Source organism: Neopelma chrysocephalum, unplaced genomic scaffold (genome assembly GCF_003984885.1).
Source record: "Neopelma chrysocephalum unplaced genomic scaffold, ASM398488v2 Primary Assembly neopelma1_60, whole genome shotgun sequence".
Classification (NCBI taxonomy): domain Eukaryota; kingdom Metazoa; phylum Chordata; class Aves; order Passeriformes; family Pipridae; genus Neopelma; species Neopelma chrysocephalum.
Window position 1 is genome coordinate 10,803,496 of NW_020897715.1, and position 17,930 is coordinate 10,821,425.

Consider the following 17,930-nt stretch of genomic DNA (forward strand, 5'->3'; position numbering starts at 1 on the left):
CATGCAGAGAAAAATTACAGTAATAGCTTCTCTCTCCTCTTGAGTATTTGGAAAGGGAAACCCAAACATAAACATATTCCATGTAACACAAGCATAATACCAGAGATGCAATTATTTTTCCAAATGCAAAGGGTCACACTTCCAGGTACCAAAATATCCTGTAGACTTTAAAGTACATTGTTTAGTTGTTCAGCAGTGAAAGTGGGCTGTTTATTAACTAGAACTTGCTATTTGACATCTGCTAATGTAATTCTGAATGTGAGCTTGCTGATAGATTAAAATAATCTAGGTATTTTTGTTAGGAGTTGACAATTAAAAAAGGAAGAGAGGGAAGGGATTTTAGAGAGTGAAGTTTGGAGGCAGCATAGAATGGCTTGGGTTGGAAGGGACCTTAAAGATCATGTCGTTCCAAACCTTCTGCCATAGGCAGGGACACCTTCCACTAGACCAGGTTGCTCCAAGCCCCATCTAACCTGGCCTTGAACACTACAAGGGACGGGGCAGCCACACCTTCTCTGGGTAACATCTTCTAATACCTCACCACCCTCACAGTAAAGAATTTCTTTCTAATATCTAATCTAAACCTACTCTCAGTTTGAAGCCATTCCCCCTTGTCCCATCACTACACTGTCCTGTAAATAGTCTCTCTCTCCAGCTCTCATCAGCCCCCTTTAAGTACTGGGAGGCTGCTATGAGGTCTCCCCAGAGCCTTCTCTTCTCCAGGCTGAACAACTCCAGTTCTCTCAGCCTGTCATCACAGGAGAGGTACACCATCCCTCTAATCATCTTGGTGGCCCTCCTCTGAACTTGTTCTGGCAGGTCTAAGTCCTTACTGTGCTGGGAGCCCCAGAGCTGAATGCAGTACTCCAGATAGGGTCTCACAAGAGTAGAATAGAGGAGAGAAAATACCTCAGACCTGCCTAGCTTGCATCTTCCAATGGTGGTGACATTTCTGGGAACTGAGGATTCTCTCCTAAAGCCTCCCATTCTGCAGAACATCACATTGCTGCACACCTGCAGCTGCGTTGAGGATTTGCAAGCAGGATCCTTACTCTATGGAGGGCTTGAGGGATTAGTAGCAGCACTTGTTGCCAAATAAAGTGTCATCAAGCTCTGGCCATTGCTGTTTAGGTAGATGGTATCTCTCAGCTTTTTATCTGTGAGATCTGTTTGTTGAGTCTTGTCAAATGATGGATTTAACTTAAATTCTGTTTTAAAGATTTTGCCATACTCTTTCTTGTCTGTAAAAATACCAACAGTGATCCACCAAGTCATTTTCACTTTTAGAAAGAGTCAGAAGCATAGAAGTTCAACATGGGCTATTGAATTAAAAGAGTGAAAAGTTCTTAATTAGTACACAAAAAGTATATTTCTCTAAAAATGACCTCCAACACTACATTTTCATAATCAAGTCCCTGACTCTCTTATGTCCAACAGACCAGAAATTTCAGAGACACTGTCAGAGATAGATGTATCAGGAGAAGTTAGGCACTCAAATGACTTGCTATATGCCAAAGTCCAGTATTTATGGGTCACTGGCATTCACAGGGCCTCCACTTAACCCTCTTGAATGGAACTAAACCCAGGTCTCTCACATCCTTGGCTGAATGCTGAAGTTGTTGGACTTCTCAGTAAAATGGTGACTTCTTTGTGGGGAGTATGTGTTGTTGGATTAGGCTTGTCAGAGAAGGTCTCAGAGGGAATGGCTGTTTCAGGGATGCTGAGCAAGCCTTTGTATGAGATGGACCTTAAGCGGGTCAGCAATGCCAGGCCTCAGGCAGTTAAGCTCACACCCAGCCCCAGAAGTGTGAAGTCTATCCCTGGAAATGCAGCCAGAGGGAAGTTCAGCACTTGTAAGGTGCAGCAGAGTTTTTTGAATGACAGTGGGACCAAAGGATGGACAAAATATGCATCAACAGTGTAATCTAGGGGTGCTACCTTCTCCTTGTGCATTGAAGCCTCAATGCAGAACGGTCTCTTACTATTACATTTTGATTTAGGAACGTAGAGGAATGAGGTTAATGCATTTATTCAACATGCCCTGTGAAAATATTTTAAGACTACCTTCTCTGTGTAACTATCTTGACTCTTACCAGCTTCTTCAGTCAGAGTCCGCACCAGCGTGAATGCAATTTCCATGCATTGTTTCAGTCTGGAAATGAAACAATTTTCATTAATGGAAACCTGGTTCTCAAGCAGAACAATTAGACCCACTTCAGGTTGAAAAAAGATAAAAGCATGCTAATTTGGATGGAGGACTCTTCTTTCAAGGCAGCCAATTGAGTCATCAGCCTGCCACCCACCTGACTGTCTGACAGGTAATTAGGAGATAGTCCTCTTTTTGTGTGGAGCGTGTGCGTAAACCTCCACACACTGGTGTCACTGCCCATTGGGACTTCCAGAGGAAAGAGCTTGTCAGTGGCAAAAAGAGTGAGGAGAGCATGTTTGTCAGTCGTTGCCCAATGAACTGACTTGGGTTTTTTTATGTAGCTCATTATTTTTGTCTTTTCAGCAGCTACCTGAAGTTTCTGGCAGTAAAGTCGTCATGGCAGACCTGGGCTGCAAAAAACCCAGTGACTGCACTGTCTCCAGGCTGCTCAGCGTAGTGGAGAGCGAACTCCGGGCTGGGAGAGACAAAGGCGACCCCACTGAGAAACAGCTCCAGGTTGTCTTAGAGGATGCGACGCTCTGGCAGAGATTCAGGGAAGTCACTAATGAGATGATCGTGACCAAGAACGGCAGGTGAGTGATCTGTGGGCTGAATGTAGGTGACAGCCAGGGGGGTTAAGTGCTATAGTAATAAACTGTGTGTGCAGACTCAAAAGAACTGCAATGAGCACACAACAGTTTTTAGGGGACTGCAACCTCATAGTCCCCTAAAACCAGCATATGAACAAAATGGGGTGTCCCTGCTCCTCTTTGGTCACTGCCAGACCACTCCTGCCACCCATTATTCCTGCTGTGAAACATGCTGGAAAAATATATTGACTGACTTAAAGCTGCACAAAAAGGGAACTTCTGCAAGGGAATAGATGTACCTCTCAAAACCTTTGGAATGACTTCTTGTGCTAATAACCACCTGCCTTTATTAGCAAGTCCTTATCTGTAGACCTCAAATTACTGTACAGAAGCAGATTGGTGCTGTTATCCCAGCTGCAGTTTCCATCTCTCTGGCCTTGGATATTAACAGATTTACAAGCAGTCTGTACTAGAATGGGATATAATAAAACTGTATTCTACATGGTGTGTATGTATGCATGGTCTCACACTAGCATGGCTCCATAGTTTTTGCTGGTGCCCTTAGAAACCAGTGTGAAATATTGGTTAACATACATGGTTTTAGAAAGACAAAATATTGTGATGTTAATGGATAACATATCTTACTATTTGGGGAACATGGAAAGGCACAGGAAAAGAGTGCAAAACCTGTCAGGAAGGATACTCTTTCTTAACCGGGCACTGACTTGAGGGAGGCTCTCCCCAGAGGTTTTGCTCTGAATTGGGCTATCAGCAGAATCCAGCCCATAACAGACAAGCAGCTACTAAAATAAAGGTTTGCCAGTACAGTGGCACTAAGGTTTTCATTTAATGTACCCTCTGCTGCACCTCCCATCCCCACCCTCCCAACATGCATACGTTTCTTTTGTGAGACCTCTCAGAAGATCCACATACAAGAGAGGAATTAAGAGATGGAAATTTACTCATGTGGACTTTCATTGATTTTGCAGTCTTCATTTTAGCAGAATTTAGCAGTGGATGAAATTACTGTTGGCTGTAGCTTGACAAGGGACATAGGTGAAAGCAGTAAAAAGGAAAAATCTAGTCTGTCGGCTCAGCAGGGTTACTCTGGTAAGACAACAGCTACCTGCCCAAAATACCAGCTCCTGGGTAACAGTACCTGTTGCCATTCTGATTCCTCTTAATAAACTACAGTGATAGAAATCTGCTGCTGAGGTTCTCCTTACACCAAGAAGCTGCTTTTGCTTCATTTAAATAGCTTTGAAAACTGCTGTTAGGCTACAGCAAACTTCTGAGTGGACTTACTCTTAGTACACGGTAGTTTAAACTGACTCCTTGTCAGCAGAAGTGACCAAAAATGAGATAAGAAGGGTTTGCCTAAAATTCATTAAATTGGTGCAAAGAATTGCACCTTACCAACAGGCTTTTTTCAGTTTCTTTCCTCCCAGCTAACATAAATCATGACTGCCTTGTGATATTAGCTCCCTCTAAAATGTCAGGGTGAGTGCATAGAAAAAACTTTTTATGATGATGAGGGAATCTTTCGTTATCTGAATATGTGTTGTTACTTTTTATTCCATTGTGTAAGCTGCCTTATTTTTGTTATTCTAACTTATACATGCCTTATCAGCTTGATTCTACTTTTTCTAAAACCCATGACATCTCTTATAATGTCAGTGGGGGCAGGAATAGGCTCTTTATGATCAAAATAACAAACTACAGAAGTATGTCACACAGTCATCTGCATAAATCCTTTTACCAAAGTTACTGTAGCATCAGGGACAATGAGAAAGGATCTCTTGCGTTTCTGAAAGTATCTTTCCTAAAAACCACATTATTGCACCAAAAAAAAAAGGAAATACAGACTGTTCCCTGCAACAAAGATCTCTGAACAAGTCCAGGCTATTCAAAAAAAGACAAACTTGAGACAGTTTCCTATGAGTGCTGAGTTTTTTTCAGGTTCAGAATTCTTGTCTCCAGAGGGATTCTCAGTAGAAAAAATATTGACCTTATGCTGCTGCTGCTTCAATCAGTGTAACTAACTCAATCATTCTTGCTGAAGGGTATATGAATGCTTTTGAAAACTGTGTTCCACTATGAAAGAGAAGAGCTGGTCTAAACTTACTGTGTGTGAAAACTAAAACAGTTGGTACGGACATGTTGTTAGCAAAACCCAGAAATTAAACCGAAACCTGATCCAGGAGCATCCCAGAGAATGAAAGTCTAATTGACTAGTGATCCTCAGGCATCAAATTCTAGCATGCACAGTTCTATCTGCTCTTATTGCATCATCTCTAATTGGTACCAAGGGTCCCAAAATGCCACAGTTAGATGAACCATCTTCAGTGTTAATACATAGATTTGTCTCCATGGCTGTATTATAATTCATTATAATGATCACCTGCCCTAGCAATATGTCTAGGTACAGGGGAAGATAGATACATTCTGACCAGGACAGACATCACTAAAATTAAACTGTGTGGTTTATCACAAAATACATCCCAATGGTTGCAGCTGATTCGGTGGGAAACCATTTCCTATTTTACTCAGATTTGTTGTATCCTACTGACACTTCAATATCAAATGCTCTGTTTTCTGATTGAGTAGGTTTTCTCCCTCAGTGGTTATACCATATTAGGTATGCAGCATCCTGAGACTTTGCAATCCCTGTTATCGCCTGGAGGCAGGAAGGCACTGATCTCCTCTGATGGGAACAATCCACAGGGGATCAGTGAAGGCAAATGTGAGTAGGGGGAAAGAAGGCCTTTGCAGGCTTAAATGCTAAAGCAGCTTTACTAGTTCCTGCACATTCAAGTTTGGTATCAAACATCTTCCCACTCAAGTTCTGTACTGTGGAGTAATGGTAGCAGATCTGCTCTAAATAAATTCAAGAGGCTGAAGTTCGCATTTGTTGCAGTAATGAGGGTCACATGTGCACCTACTTGATCATTGAAACAAACATTCTGACTGAAACAAATTTGGAGAAATCACCATTTGCCAGGCTAAAAGACAGATATTAATAGTAAAGCCACTTCAATCAGCTGAACAAGTTCTCCATGGTAAGTTCTCCATCATTAAAATCTGTACAGTCAAGACACGCTGGTCCAAGCAAGGCAGGCATTAATTGTGAGGGAAGCTGGTTAACACAGGGAAATGCTATAATCTTGGTGCTGTAGGAGGTTAGAGTTGATGATGACTGTATTCTCTTCTGGCATTGGTCTATAGGTCCTTTGGGGATAAACTCGAGCCTGTCAAATAGAAAGGCAGAGAAGCCTGCATTGTGGGCAGAGGAATTAACAACCTGTATGTAACAGAAATAGCTCTGAGAAATCTAGTGAAATTAAATTTTCATGTGATTTATTTTCCCCTCTAATTCAATTTCATCTATATATCTAAATGTGTTACTTTGAAGACCAACTGTAGAAGGTCTAAGGGGTGGAGTATGCATCCATACTTTTTATCACATCAATTGGGTGGCTGGTGCATCCTGATCAGAAAGACACATGTAGCATATAAATCCTCGACTAAACTTCCGTTTAGGTAGAAAGATCATGGTTCACAGTATCGTGGAGACCAGTGATGAGTGGTGTTCCTCAGGGGTCAGTATTGGGACTGGTACTTTTCAATACCTTTGTTGGTGACATGGACAGTGGGACTGAGTGCAACCTCAGCAAGTTCACCAACAACACCAGCCTGTGTGGTGCGGTCAACACACTGGAGGGAAGGGATGCCATCCAGAGGGACCTTGGCAGACTTGAGAGCTGGGCCTATGCAAACCTCATAAAGTGAATTTCACGGTTCTGCATGTGGGTTGGGGCAATCCCAAGCACAAATACAGGCTGGGTGGAGAATGCGTTGAGAGCAGTCCTGAGGACAAGGACTCAGGAGTGTTGGTGGACAAGAAGATCAACATGACCCATCAATGTACATTTGCAGACCAGAAAGCCAAACACATCCTGGGCTGCATCGAAAGCAGCATGGTGAGCAGAGTGAGGGAGGTGATTCTGCTCCTCTGCACCCATGAGACCCCAGCTGGGATGCTGCATCTAGCTCTGGGGTCTCCAGTGTAGGAAAGACATTGACCTGTTGGAGCAAGTCCACAGGAGGGCCACAAAGATGATCGAGGGTTAGAGTACCTCTCCTATGAGGAGATGCTGAGATGGTGGGGGTTGTTCAGTCTGGAGAAGAGAGAGACCTTATAGCAGCCTCCCAGTACCTAAAATGGGGCTGACAAGAGAGCTGGAGAGGGACTTTTTAGAAGGCAATGGAGTGATACGACAACGGGTAACTGCCTTAAACTGAATGAAAGCAGATTTAGATTAGATATTAGGAAGAAATTCTTTACTGTGAGGGCAGTGAGGCCCTGTAGCAGGTGGTCCAGAGAAGTTGTGGGTCTCCCATCCCTTATGTGTTCAAGGCCAGGTTGGATGAGGCTTGTAGCACCTGGTCTAGTAGAAGGTGTCCCTGCCCATGGCAGGGGTTTGGAACGAGATGATCTTTAAGGCCCCTTCCAACCCAAACCATTCTATGTTCCTATAATTATTCTATGATATCTTCCTCAATGTTGCACTGACCCTACATCACCAATTACTAATATTAGATGAAAAATCTCAAATTTCTGAAATCCTGTCTTTTCCTGTCAACAGAAGGTGCTGAATATATACAGCAAGAACTATATAAAGGTATCCAGAAAGGTAGGTGGTGAGTGGGATGTCATGGGAGATTGATTCTTAGCAATCTGTATTTGGGTGTCACAAGAGAGTATGGCTGCAGGGGCAAAGACTTCTAGTGTCCCTCGAAAGAGCCTGGAGTTTCAGCTCCTTTATGTATTTTGGATGTCTTGCACCACTGCCTAACTAAGCCTAGAGAGCTACCTTAGCCCCATGGCCACAGACCTCAGGCCATTGCTGTGGTTTTTTTGGTGTAACCAGTCTCCCTGCACCTATAGAGAAAAGGAGCTCAAAGATTCATTGGCCTGCCCATAAAAATGTGTCATGGAAAAATGGCAGTTGCCAGGAGAGGTCAGTGAAGAGGTGTCTGGGGCAGGAAGGCCTGTTACTCATGTGAGAAGAATGTTGGAAGTGATACATAACAGCAATTACATATGTTCCTTGACAAGCTAAGAATAGGATACCTTTGTTGGGAGACTCCTCTGTTCTTCTGACCACAAATTATTCCCAGTTCCTGAAACCGTTGGAGTTTACTAACTCTTTTGCTGCAGACTTTCAGGCACAGAGGTGTCAATTCAAAGCTGTGCAGCATCAGTCACAAGCACTGGGACAGACAGAAAACTGCTGGAAGTCAAGCTGTGAGCTCCTGCAAATCTATTTTACAAAAGAAAAAAGAATAGTTAAAAGGGGATTGAGGAAATGTGGCATGGCATGAAAGGAGCATTTTCCACCAACTAAGCAAGGATAGGATTTTAGTTTTAAATGCACAAGATTGTGGAAGGCTGGATAGATGTTTAGAGCTTAGAAAAGGACAACATTGCATGTAAGATGGAACTAAAAGCAAAAGAACCTGATCAAGCAGATGAGGTCAAGGAATATGGAAGTATGGGACCAAATTACTTGAAGAACTGCCAAGTGTAAGGTACAACAGCAAGGATTTTAACCAGAACTTCTCAAACTGGATACTTATATGATTGTAATGGGACAGTATGTGAATAGTTGCACTTAAGAAAGAGAGAAAAAAGTTTCAGCTAACTACAAACTTTTTAATATATCCCTATAGTAAGAATTTAGGATGTACTTTAAATAAAAGAGTAATGAAATATGTGGAAAACAATGGAAAATTATATAAAAAGGCATCTTATTAAATTTAAGTCATGCCATACCAGCATGACACAACCCTGATAATGTAAAGAAAATTTTTTAGACAAGGAAAATGCAGCAGATTAGGGCATTTAGAATAGTGCTACCTGGAAATCACTACTCAAGTGGGAGATGTTGGGTAGAACAACACAAGAACCATGGGAACTGACAGAGGGAACTGACTGACTTTGCTCACAAAATTCTAGAATATGACCATCCCTTCAGAGGAAGAAAGAAAACTTTTTTGGGTAGAGCAGTGTGGTCAATAAATCTAACTGGTGTCTGTTGAATACCTCATTAGTGTTATGTCCTGATTGCTGGAGAGTGCAGGATGATTTCAGAGGATATATCCAGAGTCAGTCAAAGTGGGACTTGGCCACTGGACAGAACATGGGAGAGTGTAACAGGGTCAATCTAAACACCAAAGTGCACTTTTTAATGGGATTCTGCAGTGAAGCTGTGGTTCAGCTCCACCTTCTCAGTCATTTTCAGCCCTGTTTGATGCTGCTTGTTCTTTCTGGTTCCACACCTAAGGATGTATTTACCATGTCCAGATCCCATGGATTCTGCTGATCCTATACACAGCTCATTATGTTCATAATTCTTGGCATGATCAAGACCTTAGTGCCCTACTTTAAGATGAGATTTTTCCCAAATGATTGAGATAAAATAAAATAAAATATTAACCTTTAAGAGACTTCTTCAGCTGGATAGAAGGAGGGAGTGAGGAAGGATATTTTTTACACTCAACTATTCTGTGAGCATCTGGACACAAACATACTGAGAAGAGTCTTCAAAACCATTTTCCGGTGATGTCTCCCTTTTTTGCTTCCTCGGCCAGGCGGATGTTCCCTGTTTTGAAGATCAGCGTGTCAGGCTTGGACCCAAATGCCATGTATTCCTTCCTGCTGGACTTCGCTCCGACTGATGGCCACCGATGGAAGTACATCAATGGAGAATGGGTCCCAGCTGGGAAACCAGAGCCACCAAACCACAGCTGTGTCTACATCCACCCAGACTCTCCCAACTTTGGGGCCCACTGGATGAAAGCTGCCATTTCCTTCAGCAAAGTCAAACTTACCAACAAGCTCAATGGGAGTGGGCAGGTATGGCCTGATGTTTCCACATACACCTCCTGGCTTCAATTGCAAGCACCTACCAATCAAGAAATATCAAGGGTGCATTTATGTAATTATAGAAGCCCTTACAGGCCTCTTCACCCACAGATGCCAATTATTCTCTGGAGGCCAAATGTAAACAGGGATAAACAGGCCTTAATTGGCACTTTCAGATTTTAATGGACTTCTTGATGTTAAGAGAGATAGAGTGCTGTGGTTTACTTAATCATCAGGGAGCTTTTCAGAGTTTGTCTTGTGTGCTGGGGATTTTTACATAGGACTTCAGAGAAAGAGGGGAAAAATGGCCACGGGTATTAGGTTTTTGTTGTGTTCCCCAATGCTGTTTGGTGTAAGTGGAATGTTGGCAGGAGTCAGATAGCAGAATAAAAGGCTGCTCCTAAATGAAATAATTACTATGTCTGCTTCTACATCATGATAATTATCAATATTCTATTGAATCAGCTTTGGCCTTTGGAAAGAAACCACATGTACCAGAAATAAGTGACTTTCTCTTTGAACCCCTTAAAAATGCAAACAGGGAAATTAATTTTATTTCATATTTTATTTTTGATGATGCATCTAAAGGCAAAATGTTGCACAAGACCTTTTGTTTGCTCATTTGTTTGGTACAAAACTCCTACAGTGGATGATACTTGTCAGCCCAGAATCAATTTTTTCCACGTAAATGTTATACATTTTCTATCTGTTATTTTCATTAGGTTTGTGAGGTACCTCCATAAGCCTAGTACCCTAATTAGGTAGGAAATTATCTCAGTTTTTAGGGACTGGAGAACAGGAAGATGATCTGACTTTTCATAAGTCATACATGGAACCAGCACACAAGAATGACTGTGCAGCATAGAACAGGATCTGAGCTTGCAAATGCTTTTCTTGCACCCAGGACCTCAGAAAAAATATGCATGGGAGAAAAAAAAAGCTACAGGAACCTTGGAGGGTCGAAGAGACCCTGGGAAAAAAGTACAGGGGAACATGGTATGTATATATGATGAAGTGGAGAGGAACACAGGGGAGGAAAAGCCGTGTTAGAAACAGAGCTCAGACAAAAGTCACCAAATAACAAATGACTGAAGCTTCCCTTGTTTTCTTTTGAAATCTTGACAACAGTGTTAAAGTAAACCATGTCCCCATTCTGTGCTTCAGCTTCCCTTTATATGATAGTATTAGAAAGTAGTAGCTGACTAGCAGTGCTTTATGCTAATAGCAGTGTTCTTTCTTATATATATGTATGTATGTATGTATGTATCTATGCACACATCACTTTGCAAAGTACAGATTTAAAAAAAAAATATTTTTCTTGAAGTAGAGATAATAAAACAATTTAATAGACTGCCCAGAATCAATGCTATTCATAGCTTTTAATGCCAGGTTAGAGAGATCTGCCAAGGCTTGTTTAGATACACTTCATCTTGCCCAGAGAGGTGACTAGGTGACTCCCTCAGCTCCCTCCTGGCCCCAGTTTCTGTGATGGTGATTCTCTGAGTCTTTCAGATGGTAGAAGCAGGACAGGGAGTGCCCCGATCTGTTTCAGCAGCCTCTACTGCAGTGGAAGCCCAATGGTTTGAGGGCCATAGCTGCTAATACAAATATACACTAATGCTGCTGTATAAAAAGCTTTAAATACAAATCCAGTGAAATCTCATTCTGTTCAGCCCTCTGGTTTTCATAAGGGAAGGGAAGTGGTCACAGCACCAAGCCTGTCTGAGTTCAAGAAGATTTAGATGGTACTCTCAGGTACATGGTGTGACTCTTGGGGATGGTCCTGTGCAGGGCTAAGAGCTGGACTCGATGATCCCTGTGGGTCCCTTCCAACTCCACTTATTCTGTGATTCTCAGAAGAAGGTACCTGTCCTTCTGTTTCAGTAATCACTGACAGGGAGGTTTAACAGTGACATCTGGTCTATTATCAAGCCAGAGCAAAAGAGCAGCTGTGAGATATCAGTGGTGTCTTTCTCTCTGTTTTGCTTTCTGCAGATAATGTTGAACTCCCTGCATAAATATGAGCCCCAGGTACACATAGTTCGCGTGGGAGGCCCCCACCGGATGGTGATGAACTGCTCCTTCCCTGAGACGCAGTTCATAGCTGTGACTGCCTACCAAAATGAAGAGGTGGGTGGATGCCACACTGTGCTCTTGGTCACCATTGATGAGATATATTAAAAGGTTATTATCTACAACATCAGCCTGCTTTTTTGTTTCCCCACCAGTCCCATGCAGTGTAATGTTCCATCCAGTCTAACACTCTGTCATGTCTCTGCAGTAGAACATTGACTAATCTAGAGTCTGGCTGCAGTACTAAGCCAGGCTTAGCTTAATATCCTGCCACAGCTGTTCCAGACTGGTCCATCTGTCCTGGCATCCCAATCCTTTACTGGGAAAAAACAAAGAACCCTACAGCCCTACAGTCAAGTCCAATATCTTTCTCCATCAATAACTGATAGTTATAATGATAACCCTGTCTCTCCCTGCTCCTTATAGTACATAAAGTTGCGTAACAGCACAATATTGCACGGAAAAATTTCTTCCCAATCCTGAAAATGTAATTGATGTATGCTTTGGATTGTGAGAATTGCTAACTCCCGTGTCACATCTGTTAGCTAGTATTGCTGCAGATTTTATTCATACTTGATGGGAATTCAGTGTTTAAACTCTTGAAATGGTCCATCATCCCACAGGATTTGCCAAACTAGCTCATGCCAGGCTGCCCCAACTGGTATTCTGCCTGTGGCACTGATCAGTACACAGCGCTCTGCAACAAGCAAAACTGTCTCATAACTAGCCCTGGAAAACATAAAGTGTGGGGATATATTTTAGGCTAACCCAGAAAGTTTCACTCAAGATTACTCTGGAAGATGTTTTGTAGAGTTTTTATTCCAAATTGCCTTCACTAACATGCTTTGTTTTCTGTAAACTCAAGATAACAGCTCTCAAAATCAAGTATAATCCCTTTGCCAAAGCATTCCTGGATGCAAAGGAAAGGTGAGTTAATCTTTTTTTGCTCTGTAGCTCTTTTGTTTTTTTAGCAGTAACATTTTGCTGCTGATATGGTTAAAACCATGGCATCACAATATGAAAGAAAAATGACGTAATTGAATCTTGTTTCTGCTGTTTTAAATCCGGAGTTTCTCCACTGATATTAGTGGGGAGAATCTCTGTATAATTATTATGACAGTGTCTGAAATGGGTGAATATCCTGTTGGAGATTCTAGGACTTAGCACTGTCTGCACAGGAAGCCTGAGATGAGATGGTGTGAACTTCCCCAGTAATGTTATACCTGGCATATGTTCGCTAAATTGTACTTGCACTGCAGCGAATCCTGTAATTTGATAGGTCAGGGAGAATAAAAGTTAACTGCAGATGTCAAAAAGCATAACTGAAATGAAATTGCACTGTAACTGTAACGTGACTACACTGCTGTTATTAAAACTGTGAGATAAGGTACGGTGTGTTCATTAAAAGTAACCTGTAGGTGCTAAGATGTATGTATGTAAGATGTCAGACATGCTTCCATTGGAAATAAATTGTGGTTTATCTTCTGAAATTTTGCTTGCATCATCTGTTTTACTGCAGAGAGGCATCCCAATGATGCATTCCAGCCCATAATTGCTTAGACCTGCTGTGTCTTTTGACATGTGAGGTGTCCCACGTGTCTGAAGGAGAATCTGTATTTCCTTTCATTCCTCTCATCACTTAAGAAGCTGTTGTGTCTCAGCATCAGGGTTTGCAGTTGCAGAAGTGAGAATGCTGCCTTCAGCTTGCCTGGCTGAGCAGGAGGCAAAGCCCTGCCTTGGTCTGGGGAGGAGCAAAAAAAAATGGTACCCACACATAGATTTAGAACTCCAGGTTCAGCCCCCAAATATGGCACAAACTTACAAACATTTTTGTGTATGTCGTGAAATGTAAGTTCCTGTTTCCTTTATGGCAGAATGTGGAAAGGTCTACTACTGCCTAGCAAATGATTAAGGAAGATGGATTTCCCCCTCTTTTTAACTCACTTCTCCAGTTTTTAGTGAATAGCTCTGTTTATAACTTTTGTAATTTTTCAATGAGAAGTTTTACCACTATATTTTGCTTTTCAGAAACCATTCTAAGGATGCTCCAGAGACAGTCTCTGAAGGTCAACACATGACATATTCTCACAGTAAGGTTTTTATTCTTGTCAGCTGGAAGTTTTGTGTGGTATGATGGGTGCTGGCAACCTATGACTTACTTAACTGGCTCATAACTGGCTCAGTCATTTACTGAGTGCTGAATTTTGTTCCCTTTAAAAAGAGACCCTTTAAAAAAATTTAAAAAAGATTGAAGAAACCTCACATTAGGAAATAATGTGAAAGGTTCTGCAGAGGGATCATTTTCCTTGTGATCCAGTTTTTCAATATTAAAAGGAATCTAGAATCAAGATGATATATGACATTTTTACTTTCTTACCCCCTTTTTTATTTTGTATTTGTAACTGTGAATATTTTTGCCACCTATAAAATTATCTTTCATTGGTAAACAGGTAAAAATGGGGGGAGCAGAGTTTTTGTTTGTTTTAATGGTAGTTTTTCTTTCATTTGTTCTTTGATGTTTGTGACATGTTCTGGTAGTTGCTTTCAGGTCTTGTTTTTAGGGTTGGTGGTTTGGGGCTTTTGGGGCATTTTGTTTTTTGGGGGGCATTTTGATTTTTTTTGTCAGTTGTTCTGAAAACCAGTGTCTTGGACTCACCTGGTATTTCTGAGGCACAGGTAGTTCTGCAAAAAGGCCAGTTTCTTTTTTAATTGTATTGTAGCATTTTTGTGCAATAATGATAGTTTTCTTCTCTCTTTCCCCTCAAAGTGGGTGGCTGGTTGATTTCCAACCCAGATGCAATGTGCGCACCAGGAAGCTCTAATTATCAGTACAGTGGGCCTCTGCCTCTGCCAGCTCCACACACTCCCCACAGCTGTGAGAGGTATTCAGCACTGCGGGGCCATCGGGCTGCTCCATACCCACCTCCCTACATGCAGAGAAGTCATTCACCTACAGGTACTGCTATAAAACACTGCTTTGTTTCCTCTGCCTGCCTGACCCTTGCTTTAGGTTAGCACAAGCATTGAGACAAGCATAAGCTGAGGCTAGGAAAGAGCATGATGAGTGTCTGTAACAATTTGGACTGAACCCTTCATGCACCGAGTGTGTTTAAGGCAGCAAAACAAGAGGTACAAAGAGCTGGATGCACTGTAGCTGTTAATTATAAATGAGAGTGTATGACCTTGCTTTAAGTGTAGCTTCCAATTATACAAAAAGAGCACTATGTCTTCTTTCAGTGTCATGCCATGATGCAGTTGAGCTCTCAAGTCAAAGCAGCTTTCAAGAACATGATAGGAGCTGATGTGAGATGAAAGCATTTGGGTATTAGCAGAACATCTTTTGAGTCCCTTTCACTTTCTAGATCTAGGCCCCGAGTTTCAGAAATTGGTTCTACTTTGATCAGAAAAAGTTGGTCAGAAAGAAGAGTAAGGATAAAGTAATCTTCTTGCTAATTATAATTTATCAAGAATTCCTGTTTAATGGAAATATTTATCATAGAATCATAGAATTGTTTGACTTGAAAGGGACCTTAAAGATCATCTTGTTCCAACCCATCTCCCACGGGCTGGGGCACTTTCCAGTAGACCAGGTTGCTCCAAGCCCCATCCAACCTGGCCTACATCAAGAGATGGGTCAATATTTATAAAACTTTATTAAGTATTTAACCTCAAATTATAAGGAAATCTGTATCAAAACATTGCCAGATATATGTCAATTATTAATGAAAAACTATTATTCAGGCTTGCAAAAATGCATTTCATATGTCTGTCATGCTGTACCTTCTCAGATATCGAACCTGGAATTACAATGGCACCTTGCTACTCTCCAAATGAACACGGGAATTTTGTCTCTCTACCTATGGTTGGGAACCTCATGATCAGATTGCTGCCTCAGGCCTGCCCATATTCTGTTGCCTTAAGACAATGTTTCTGAGGATTTGTTTGTTGCTTTTTTTTTTCCTCCCCAGTTAATTTGTTGGAGACTTCCAGCAACAATCTTCAGGTATTCTCAGGACATGACAACTGGACTTTGCCTTCCTCCCCACATGCTAATTTGCTCTCAGTGCCACACACGAAGGGAGGTGCCAGCCCTGGATCCAGGTAAGGTTACAGGAAAATTGCTGGTATGAGGAGCACTGAGGCTTTTATGACTGCCTAGTGATTCACACTTTGTCCCAAGCTTTAATTGGTGTCCAGGATTTTAAACATGTCCTAAGTGCCAAAATCAAGATTCCTGGACAGATCTTTCTGACAAGCTAGTTATCTCCTGCTCTGAAATCAATGGGAGCTTAATTTTTTCCCCAGCATTGCTGAAAACCAGGATCTTGGAACAGCCACAGAGAACTCTGGTATCTACAGTCTGTGATCATTGTAAAGCTAAAATACTTTTCTCCATTTATTCCTCACTGTTCTCCTGCATGAACTGAGAAACCTATCTAGGAGTGGATGGAATTTAGACCTTGAGAGTCAATTAATTATCAGATATTTTCCCTTCTTTTCCCCAAATGAACGCACACATTTCTTCTCTAGCTTAGGTGCCAGAAAAATCAGCTGCAATTCTCAAAACTTTATAAGCATTCACAACAAAGATCTTTAAGTTTTGAAACCTCATATCTATTTGTGTATTTCTTTCCATACCTTTATCCAAGGTCATCAGGTGTGATGGTAGCTGGTGATTTTTCACTTAAGATCTGCAGGGCTGATCTAGTTTAGTAGCTCAATTTGAATAGCTGATAATGCAATTGGCTTTATCGTGGCAAGTCTTATGGAGGGGAAAATGCTTTGAAATAAGTCATTCAATTTGTATTGCTTTTTTTCCAGCCACTACCCTTGCCTGTGGACAGTGAGCAACAGTGCTGTAAATGTTGCCAACCCAGGAAGCGAGGTAAACAGCAGCCCTTCAAGCATGTTTCTGAGGGGTAATGTCCCCTTACCAGCTTCATCATCAGTCCAAATCCCTCTGCAGGGAATGGTGTCTGGCAGCATGGAAACACAAGGGGAAAGCAGTCTAGCCAGACTAGCCGACTCTGCGTGGACATCCTTACACTCCTTTTAATGGACAGGCAGGTCAGGAGGGAAGCTCAGCCAAACAAGACTGACACAAATGGCAAATGATCCCCTAGAATTTCAGCACAGAGCAGAAGGTATGCAGAAAAATGACTTCATCAAACATCACTTTCCATAACGTATCTCTTGTGTGCCAGTGAAGCCAAAATGCAAAGGCAGGAAATGTTATGAGAACCTGCTTATTACTGTAACCTTTATGCATCATTCAGAATGATGTCCAGAAAGAATCTTTTTAGTTAGTTTTGCTTTTATACCACATTAAAAATGGTCAGAGACATGGGACTGAGTGAAACAGACATGGCAGCTGGATATTTGCATGTCATTTTAGAAGCCTTTTCTGTAACTAATAGTCAAGTCCAGTGAAAGTTGTGATCAAGTTCACAACTGGTTATTTGAGGGGACATTGCTGCTTTAAAGGCTTTCTGAATCTCTTACATGAAGGTTTTCACAATACCTGAGATTAAACCCTTCAAGGGATGAAATTAGTCTAACATCCTTGTGCTACCTGCATACATTGTGCTCTGTCCCCTTCCCTTCTCCAGCTCCTGTTTGCTGTTTGTGTTCCATAGGGATAGTGCACACACTCAAGCTGAGAAAATGGCTGCATTGTATCAGCAGGGCTAAGGGCAGCTAGTTTAGCGTTTAGAATCTGGTGTCACAGTCTTTGAAATGGAAAGTTCCAGTGTTTCCAATATGTGCTATTTTTGAAAGGGTGGAGGGAAAAGAATGATAGAAAAAAATATTCTGCTTGCATTTCCACTTTGCTTCAGATGTGGAGTACAAATAAAATATGAATAAACGGTGTATTATCTTCTCAGTGCCTCTCCAAGTTTTAAACACACATACAGTCTTTTTCACCTAACAAACTGAGCTATTTAAAGCAGCTCTACTTGAAGCAAGTTGATGAAACAGGAATTTTCTATTCCTTGTCCAGTGCCTGGCTGTATGCTCTTGGGCATGGTATTTCATGTCTTTGCACCTGTTTCCCCTCTCACCTTTTGTCTGCTTCAGCTTCCTTTTTCAGGCTTTTCCTATCCCGTATGAGTGTACAACACATAGCATCGTGGAGGCCTAATCCTGTCTGGGATTTCTAACCACTAGTGTGATGCACATAACAGTAGTC

General features: G+C 41.7%; 1 protein-coding gene across 1 annotated transcript; it reads left to right on the forward strand.

Moving 5' to 3' along the window:
- The first annotated feature begins 2,099 nt into the window (after window positions 1–2,099).
- Window positions 2,100–17,591, forward strand: TBX19 (T-box 19). The gene is made up of 9 exons (XM_027681430.1): window positions 2,100–2,318; window positions 2,513–2,742; window positions 9,394–9,658; window positions 11,663–11,797; window positions 12,606–12,667; window positions 13,769–13,830; window positions 14,508–14,696; window positions 15,709–15,841; window positions 16,562–17,591. Exons 2-9 carry the CDS (start codon window positions 2,546–2,548, stop codon window positions 16,794–16,796), a joined length of 1,278 nt encoding a protein of 425 aa, XP_027537231.1. The 5' UTR covers window positions 2,100–2,318; window positions 2,513–2,545; the 3' UTR covers window positions 16,797–17,591.
- The last annotated feature ends 339 nt before the right edge of the window (window positions 17,592–17,930 follow it).